Raw genomic sequence first — 10,599 nt, forward strand, 5'->3', positions numbered from 1 at the left:
GAAAAAATTTACGGGCAAGCTGGGTATATCTTTAAAGCGAGATCAAGACGTGTGTGTTGACATTGAAACGATTTCGAGAGAATTCCACTTGCCAAAGGGAGTTTATTACGAGAATTATACGAGAATTATAAATGTCGCGTACACGCATATCACAAATTTTATTACGCTGTAAATTTCGTTGTCGTTGACGACTAATTCACGCCGAGGCGTGGAGATTTCACGGACTTCATATTTTCGTAACTGAATAATTTATTGCAGTAGCACAATAAATTATTGTGCATTTAACGTTCTCCTCTGAGATCCATTAACTTAGCAATCGTGCGATCTCGAATGGGTTCATTATCACGAATTAATTCCTTAGACTGTTATCTTCTCATCCCCATTCTCTTTTGATGTGCACTATCGTTTTTTTTTTTCGTTGCACGCAAATGTTTTGACATAAAAATCACTTTGCACTCAAAAATAACGATCGGACATTATCACTGGAATATTAATATGGATGTGAGTTTAAGACTGTGACTTCCGGAGCTAGCAACGGTCGCGGGCAAACTGCTATGTCAATTGGCTTGTTGCCCAGTTTTATAACTTGGCCTTTACCCTCTCTCTTTCTTTCGATTGACCCCTCCCGTTTGAGTCTTGTCTTTTTTTTTCAAACTTCCGTTCGCAATCATTAATTTTATGTATTCGTACTTGTCTCAATTTTCCCTCTGCACTTGGCTTACGTTTCAGTCGTGTAAGAAAGAAAATCAGATATTTTATCCGCTTCCAAAACTTCACAAAAACTATGTATTTTCGTATTTAAAAAAGCAACTCTACAATAACTTTATGACAAATGATTGATAAAGAGAGGCCAAAAGAGAGAATAAAGTTCAGGAAAATCCCTTTATCGTACGTTTATTTTAAGCCATGTAAAGTTCTCTCTAATTGAATCAAAGTCCGATTCTAACAAAAGGATTATGACGGAAGAAATCCTTGTTAGAAAATATTCTGTGTATCGTACACCGAAATAACGCCTTCTTGTATAATAAATACCGCAATACGGGGAACGCGAGAATGACGCAACAATAACGATAGTAGTTACGAGATCTGTAAATTGGATCTTAAATTGGGTAGCAACTTTGCCCGATTAATACTGCAATTCCTACCGTCATCAAGTATGCCAATTTTAACGCACTTGTATTTTTTTAATTTTCAATAATGTAAATAAAATATAGAATTATTTCTATTCATCTTGTGATTCTCGCATAAACGTTTCGATTTGCGTATGATTTATATGATATTCAACACAGACATTCAAAGCTGAGTTGACCGATTAATTTTTTCCGGTTTCAATATATTCTGTCGTTAGACCGGGATATTTATATTATATATTACGGAGATTTTAAGAAATGGTCTTACCTAGAGGAACTGCCAATACTGCTTATGCTGGCACCGTCAGCCGTTCTCCTTTGTTCCCTCGACACGTCGCAATCCGTAATGTCGCACTCCGAGGTGTCGGAGTCACTTAATCTCGAGGTGGTCGACGGTGGACTAAGATGACAGTCTAGCATGTCATCAGAATCTTGGTAATGCCTGAAGAGTAAAAACAGTTAAGGGTCTCTCGACGATAGACACTGTCGCGACATTAAATTTATTTCTATATTCGTTTAGAAACGAAAGTGCTAAGGAATATAGACTCCCCTTTGTCCCGAAATGCAGATTTCTGAGATGGGCCACCGTATAATGTTACGTCACATCTTACGCAAAGCGAGGTATATAACATGGGAACATTGTCAAACATTCCGCAAGGGATTCGTATCGATGCGAGGTATTTATTTGATCGCTTTTAGCATTGGCATTGGAACTACCAGCATCCGCGAGTGCGATTCATACCTGACATGCCGGTGTTCTCCGTGAGCGGTCAGAGAATGCCATTCTGGTTCCTCGTCCAGGAGACATACTGCCAATTCCAGGACAGCCTCGCCGAGGAAATCGTTCGCCTCGTACCTAGCGTAGTCCCAGACCGTAATCTCCAGTGCCCTCTTCTTCAGCTCCGAGCGCCTGACTCCATTATAAACGAATGTCTGATTCCATCTGGGATCGTTCGTGTTCGCCACGGTCTTCGTACGTCGTTTCGATTTTTCGCTATAGCGACATTTAAAAGAAACTCATAAATTTTCAAGGCACTCGAAAGATTAGCCAACAATTAAATCAGAACGAAACGAACCGCGAGATGAATAGTCACTGTTAAAAGATGATAAAACAAAACCGTAATATTAACGTACACCAAACAATATATTTTAAACGCAGTTGCATTTTTCATAATACTCAAACTACAAATGAATATCGGGCATCCGATTTATGCTAGTATTTCTCCGAAAGTTTCAATTGAATTGAAAAGTATTATCATCGAGCACTGTCAAATATCGGTGATTCACTTACCTTTTGTCAGGAAGCAGAAAGACTTTGGCGTAAGGGTTTCTAGGTTGGCCGTTGCTCTTTGGCGTAAGCCCCGCGGCGCATATTATCGTGACGATCAGCTGAAGTCCCACGGGATCGAAGCCCAGCTTCACCTGGATACTACCGCCCACGTTTGCATTTCCGGTCGGATGTCGGGAGTGTCGCCCGCGTCCTTGGGCGTGCAGGTCCGGCGAGCCCGGCGACGTCACTAAAACCGAGGGTTTCTCACGCCTCGCGTCGTACAATTCTGCAAGTGATCGTGCAGCTTCGACTAGGATATAATTTGTTTCCGTATCTGCGATCTTGCAGCGATTCACGAGGAGAGGTGCGCGCGAGATTTCGTCATGAGGAAAATAACGAGTAGAAGTGTGAGAGACGACGATAAATGAAGAACAAGAAGAAGAAGAAGAAGAAGAGAGAAGAAATTCGGGTGTGATCCAACGAACGAACAAACTCTCATGCTTTCATTGCGCTAACACATTCATTACCATTCGTCAGTCGATCACGCGACGCTCACATCGTTGGTTGGCAATGAATATGTTAATATTCGTGTTTATACGATACGTATATTAGATAAATACTCAAACGACAGAAAGATTGAAAATGTGTCTTTCGAGACGTCCAAGGTATAGCGTTTGAAAGATTGGAATGTCTGTTAGACGTCTGTTCGAGAAATCTCTGCGTCGATCCGGATACTTGAGTGTGCGAAATTATAGATGCGAAAACCAAGTTCTATCTCACAGCGTCATCGAACCCCCGGGGATGTTGCAAAATCGATAAACTATTTCTGAACAGTTCTGGAAACACCCACGTCTTTCGAAGAAGTGGAGGTCCGCATGCACGGGTTCTCACAATCACGGAAATCCGTGACAACGAAAAGGAATGAGAGGGAAGTTATTATGATAATAATGTTAGATCGATATATAGTGGAGATAATAGGCAGTAGAGCGAAATACAGCAAATTACACTTATCCATATAAGGATTACACGAGACACTCGTGATTTGTTATAAGTAGAGAGGAAGCACGACATGAGGGATTTATTATTATATATCGGCATCTTTATGTCTTGTATATACATATAATGTAGTTGTTGCTCCCATAAGACTATACCTATACAACGGTGCTCTTTTAGCGGAGGGAAGAGGAGGGGTGCATTAGGATGCACTACGAACTACATCTACGGTTAAACATCGACGGTAATACTCAAGGCAGAATATAAATAGTAAATCAATTTTTCGTTGCTCCGCCATACGTCTTGCCGTAGCATCGAAATCATCGACTCCGCTCCCGTTTGTTGAGATTTGAAGGCAAAATCTCACGAAACGGTCGTCGATAATGGAGGATTAAAAGGCTAAATGGTACAGGCAAGAAACACTGATCAATCGAAAATGGTTTAAAGAAAGTTGTCTGAGAGGCCTACCCCATAGTAAGCATTTCTTAAGACCTGAAATGCGAAAAAGCCATGTAGTCCGTAGCAATAATATTACCTCTTATATGCTTAACACTTATATGCGTGTTAATAACGCAGGTTAGTAACGGGAAGCGCAGTGCGCCGTTTCACGTTTAATGAGATTTAATTGATGAATATTTTATCAATCGAAATAATTAATTTTCAACCCTTCCGTCTGCTTTTAACTTGCACTGCTTTTCTTATTGTTCATCTTCCCTATAAATCTCACATGAAATGGCATAAGAAGATTTACGGGAAAATTTTTACGTAAAATAAACTACGTTAATTTCTTCTTTGCCCAACTAAAAGGAAGATTATGTGAATACGTTTCAGATGAATTACTTCTGCTTTTCTATAATAATTACACTCAAAACAACGCATCTTCCTAACACAATCTTTTCTAACTCTTTGGTGCTACATTCAAACTGGCATCCTGAGAAGAATGTGAAAGCCGATCTACCTAAAAAATGATCTACCTCATCCCTTTTAACTGTATAATCGCCACACATTCGTATATATATATAATTTACTTCTTGTAGCGTCCATGATATTTGTTAAAATAACGCTCGGTACTATATAAGCTCATGCACGACTACGATATTATATTAAATCGATGATAAATATATTTAGAGTTGTAAAAACGAGATATGTATATATTCCAAGTTCGAACGAAACGAGTCGGTGATAAAGTAATCTAGATCACGACATTTGTGATACACAGAAGCGAAATCAAGTCGGAAGACGGCCGGAAACGGAAACGTGCTCTGCAGTGCATAGTTACCTTTGTGATGCGGCGTCGGAGGCCCGGAGATGGTCTCGTGTTTCTGTCTCCACTGGCTCTGAGCGGCGATTCTTCTGGATGCCATGGGCGTCGATGGGCCCGGTCCAGCAGGCGCCATGCCCGTTGTTGTCGACGACAACTTTCTCTCAACTACGAGCTCAATCTGCGGCTCCAGCCTCGACTTGGCGATGGTGTCGTAAACTCCTTGGTAGTTCTTGCCTTGAAGGGACATCCCATTCCACGCGATCACCTCGTCACCTGAAACAGCCGCAGGGGATCGTCGAGCGTCGTCCGATTTCGTTCTTATGGACGGAACGTGGGAACGGAAACGGCTTGCTCGCGATTGTTACGAGAGCACTGTCGACAAGCCGTGAGCTTTCAAGGTGTCAAAGCCGAAAGTACGGATTACTACGAAACGCACAAGGTACGGGTCTTTCATTATTAATATATACACGATAATACTATAGGAAAATGCTGTTATATATGTCAAATGTAATAATTGAAGGTATAATATAATTTCTCTTCCGATTCCGAAAAAATTACCTTTTATGAATTTTCTCGCAATTTTATTAATCAAAAACCGATTATCAAATTCCGATTATGATTTCTCTGAAGCATAGCGACAAAAATATTTTGCAATATAAAGTGTATTCCGTAACGTTTATGATCAGATAAATTTAATATTATATTTTGCATTTCGTTCGTAATAAACGCGTCGTGACTAGACACGATTTGAAAATTCTCCGAATTGCATGATCCGAACTTTGTAATCTTCTTACCGGGTCTAAGTTGACCTTCTACGTCCGCCGTGCTACCCTTTTTCACTTTCTCGATCAGAGCGCCCATGGAACCATCTTCCAATAGCTTGCCACCGACAACTTTTAGTCCGAGTATACTACTAGAGCTTCCGGAGCCAGCCGATTTTCGTAAAACCATGTGGCCGATGAGCTTCTGACCGTCTTCGCTCACTTGCCAGGATAACGGATGCTACGGAGCGCGGATAGTATTTTTTTTACTGAGTGCCATGCCTTCATAAACCATTAACCATATATATATATATATATATATATATATATATATACCTATATATATATATATATATGCGGAATATACGTTCGAATTCTGGATTCTAAAGCCAAATGCGCTTAAATAAAAGGATTTAATAATAAGAAAAAATTTGAAAGACATTTTATATGACATTAATTCATAATCAATATGACTTCATTTAATTATAAAATATACAGTTATTTTATCGTAAAAATAATTAGTTACAAGTCATTCTAGAAACTCGTATAATTTTATTAATTTCATCGGTTTCCAGTATCCTGACGTATTTCCATTTTATTGATCTATATTTATCAATTAAAACACAACTAATGAAAAACAATTGCAACACACATCAGTTACTACGGATACTACTGAGAAATGCTTTGCCTCTTGCAGCAATACATTTCTCCTGCGCGGAATGCACTATTTGAGCATAAAAAATGTTGTAAGATACAAATGTACAGTTTTTAAATTGGCATAAGATTTGAGAGGATACGCATTGGCAAATTGTATCAATGTAAACGTAGAACGAAGAACAATATAATTAATTAGAAAACAGGAGCTTTATTTGACCGTCTGAAATAAGCTGTTCCTAACAAATAAAAGCTTCATGTTTCTCATCTTTCACGAAACCTTACGGTATCCTCCCAATAAAAAAGGTCTTCATGGTTTTCGACGATTTAGACACGTCGGAAAATTTAGAGCAACAAGCAACGCGTATTGTTGTGATGCATATAAAAGCGAATAATAGCCACTGCTTCATGCACTACATGCGTGACTAGCAAATATTACAATATAACGTAAGGCATTCTATACGGCATGCATCCCGCACCTATCAAATTTTCAATATCTAAAGATCCCCGGCAAATTCAGAAAAAAAATATATATACGACATACATGTATTGCAGGCATGCAAATAACACTGCGTGATCGTCAATATGCGTATAATATTGCGTTAAAAATCCTGAACGTGATGTATCTCTATCTGGGAACGACACGATTCACCAGGTGGATCTACTTTAGGGAGAGGGGTCGCCTCTTTTTGGCTTCTGTCCTATCGAATGTAGAGCTTCTCGATATCTAATACTCGATTCGTAGAGAGCCCGAAGTCTTGTAAGACAGGATTTTAATTCAAATTTCGATTTTTTCGTAAAACTATTTTTTCACTATAGCGGATTTAATAATAACCCTAGTACTTGGACTGGAAAATTAGAAATATCAGTCTACACAATCAACCGTATAGTCTCAAAAGCCCACAAATTTCTGAAATTTCTGGATGGATTCAGCGTACATGATTTTATTATATAATCCATTTCTACTTTTACGCCAGTGAAATATCTACAGTAATTTTAATCGTAATAATAACGATGTTTTGAATCATGTTATAATGCAAATTGAAAGTCCGAAACTTCCTGTCAGATATATTCGAACTGCAAAGCTAGCAGAATTGAATGCCAGACGGCAATTAAGCTACTTCTTGCTCGCGATTAAACAATATTAGTATGAATCTCTTTCATTTGTACAACCGCTCGAAATCGCAATAATTGAAGAGATATTAAAAAAAATCCTTTGCCCAGAACTGATTGACGACAACTAACGAGGTCGTCAAGCCTCGTCGGTTGCGATATCCTTTGGCCGCAATCCAATTTGATTAATTATGAAACAGACACGCTTTTCTTTCGAGAACTGGCAACTTCGCCAATTCCTTTGATTGGATCGTTTTGGATCAGCGGTTTGCCTCGCGAAAAAAATCACGTGAAATTTTCTAACTTTCTAAATTACTAAAACACAGAGCTGACAAAGAGGGGCGGCATCGCGATACACCTTTTATCGGATAAGATCTGCGCCTGCCGAGACGCGACACGATTATCGATCGGACGTAATCGCGCGAATTAATTCCCGCATCGCCTCATGTCCCGTACCTTCCTCCTTCGATCTGTTCGGCGAAGTCGGTAGAAATCAATCGTGCTCGACGGTGTTTAGTTCCCTCGTTTTTTGCCTTCACGCATCGCAATCAGTTTCCACTTGCCTCCGAGAAAATAGAAGCAAGCCTCGAGTTACGTGACTTGTTTGGAAAATAGGAGTGAAAAAGATTGATCCCGATCGAGTTGCTTCGAGAGATACGTAAGTCGTTGCCAGATAAATTACCCGATTGCCGACTGTTTACCCGGGGAATTTAATCTTGGTTATTTGCTTCGTATAATTGGACCGCGACCCCCCGCAGCCTATCTCCCTATCGAACCGATGAGCAGTCCACGCAATATTTCGTCATTCGAATATAAACTTCGCAAAAATGTTCAAATCGGCAACCGTCGGAATCACAGTAAAATCTATTTTCCTTAGAATATTGTATTCCTTGGGATTTTCTATAATTAGTTAACATATCTAATACTTATATAATCTTCTTAATGTTTCTAAATAATTTAATTTTAAAGTGCTATCAATCTTTATTTATGTATCCATAATTGCAAAAGAAATCAAGTTTTATATTGTTATCTGGAGAGAATTAAAAGTATTGATCAATGTTATTTTCTATTGATTGCGATAAAAATACAAGATATCAAATCGAATCATTTTCATTTCTGTTAGAGTATTCGTAATAGGCTATGTAATTTGACTTCGATGGAATATATTATCCTATATTTCCTTCAACAGAAGGAAAATATACAATAATCATAATCAAAGCGTAATCACTACTTATTATCCACTTTTGATATTTGCGGAGTCTATTGATTCATTCATACAAAATGTTTTATTTCTACAAAATAGTAATCAAACACATGTAATTTGACTTGTTTGGACATCGTTTCAGATATCGATGGAATTATCCTATATTTTTAACAGAAGTATACAATAATCATAATCAAAACGTGATTATTGTTCATTTTTTGTTATTTGCAGAATCTATTGATTTGTTTATACAGAATGTTTTATTTCCACAAAATAGCAATCACACACACACACACACACACACACACACACACACACACACACACGGACACGCTTACATTAAACTGGCAAGTAAGTAAAAATAGCAAAATGAGTTTTATATAATACTAAATGCCATTCTTTCTTTCTCCCTCTAAATATTTTTAGGAGAGTTTACACACCAAATACTGAATCGATTATCCGCAACTTCTTATACGTTTTACATTATAATGTAATTTGTATAAGTGTTTTATGTATACGTATATATACATAAAATAAAACTTACAAAAACTTAATTGAGCGACCGTATTTTAATTTGGAAGTGGCGTAAAAGAGAAATGAATGTCAGAAATTATATTCATTATTTAAAAGTACATAAATCTTGTTCGTCGCTATTAAATCTATGTCATTGCGAAACTCGAGGAAAATTACAGTAGATTTTAGGCAAAAGAGGCACGACGTGGAATGGAATCGAAAGAAGCCTGACGCAAGAGAATTGTACAGAAGTTTTCTACTTAAAACTTTTGAATTCACAGAATACTGCGGATGGCAATTAGTAAAAAATTTTATCCTTTTACTAATTCCATCAATTTGTGCATAAATGACCAAATATAATGTCTTTAGCATCGTCGGTTATCTGACAATGAGTCAACTTGAGAGTCGAAAGTGAACGATATTCCGTGATTTCAACTTCGGGAATCCAAATAAGCTTGAATTTTATATCAATGCTGTAAATTATACAAAGAAAGCCGATATAAATCATATACAAACAAACTTCGAGATAAAAACGAACACAAGCACACAAGCCTTTAAGCACGAAGTTTAGGGTTAATCGAGCAAAAGAGGTTCTCTCTCCTGTCAGCACAGATGAGATGGGAAAAAAATCAAACTTTCACACATAATATCGTAATTACGGCGTGTGTATAATATATATATATATATATATATATATATATACACATATATATATATATATATATATATCATTGTCAGTTTGCACATCGATCGGTATCAGTGGTTTTAGCACGATCAATCGCGCAATTCTCCACTCCCTGAAACTTCGGCTCTCCTGGCACACGGTACACATTGTAATCCGAAAGTAACTAATTACAAGTACTGCACGCTAATTACATCAATTAGCAAGCCACCTCTCCAAATGCACCTCTTCGAATGCTACGCTATCGAAGCTAGGAGCGAGAAAGAAAACAATCGTAATTCCACTTTGGACGACGTATTCCACTTTGGATCCGGCGCGATTGGCGCCTGGAGTTAGATCGCACGTGGATAAGAGAGTGATCGTTGCCGAGATGAAGCACCGTTTCGTCTACATGTTCCCGATCGGTTCGCGATCGTGCAGCAAAGAGCGTTGAAAAAACCCCTTTTACTCGATTCACCGGCGAAATACGATTTGTTCCTAAAACTCTTGTCTATCCTCGCGCGTGTGTGGGACTCCGCCTTCTACTCGTCACCGATCAACAGATCGACTCCGATCTACAAGTCGCTACAACTCGAGAAGCGTTCTCTAGCGTTTTTATTTTCTTTTTTTTTTGTTCGTTTTTTTTTTTTCGAGCCGGTTGACGTTACTCGCTTGTAACTTGGCCCCCGTACCTTGGGCAGATCGCCCCTGTTGCTGTCTTCACTGCTTGTGAAGGTGCTAGAAGTGTCTATCCCGGAGTCTTTGGTCGCGCTGTCTTGGCTACCCTGCCGATCGGCCTCCCAAGACCATTCCTCCTCCTGAGGGCCGCCGACATTGGTCCCACCGTCAAAACGCACTGTCTTTTTCCCCCTTCTCTCCGTGAACCTGATGGATACGCCACATACACACAGAGACACGAGGACGATAGGTGATTGGTGCCTGTGCACGTGTGTGTGTGTGGTGTGTGTGTGGTGTGTGTGTGTGTGTGTGTGTGTGTGTGTGTGTGTGTGTGTGTGTGTGTGTGTGTGTGTGTGTG

The 10,599-nt window shown here is 38.9% G+C and overlaps 1 protein-coding gene across 1 annotated transcript in view; it reads right to left on the bottom strand.

Annotated features, from left to right (window-relative positions):
• Nucleotides 1-10,599, bottom strand: part of LOC105452240 (regulating synaptic membrane exocytosis protein 2) — a 62,686-nt gene that overhangs the window by 21,668 nt on the left and 30,419 nt on the right. The window contains exons 7-12 of the mRNA XM_011693186.1: nt 5,452-5,659; nt 4,673-4,930; nt 3,862-3,885; nt 2,422-2,686; nt 1,873-2,124; nt 1,399-1,572 (exon numbers count right to left, since the gene is read on the bottom strand). Of these exons, the coding sequence (XP_011691488.1) occupies nt 1,399-1,572; nt 1,873-2,124; nt 2,422-2,686; nt 3,862-3,885; nt 4,673-4,930; nt 5,452-5,659 (1,181 nt within the window). The remainder of the gene's footprint in view (nt 1-1,398; nt 1,573-1,872; nt 2,125-2,421; nt 2,687-3,861; nt 3,886-4,672; nt 4,931-5,451; nt 5,660-10,599) is intronic.

The sequence above is a fragment of the Wasmannia auropunctata genome, unplaced genomic scaffold, assembly GCF_000956235.1.
Source record: "Wasmannia auropunctata unplaced genomic scaffold, wasmannia.A_1.0 LD336035.1, whole genome shotgun sequence".
NCBI classification, from domain to species: Eukaryota; Metazoa; Arthropoda; class Insecta; order Hymenoptera; family Formicidae; genus Wasmannia; species Wasmannia auropunctata.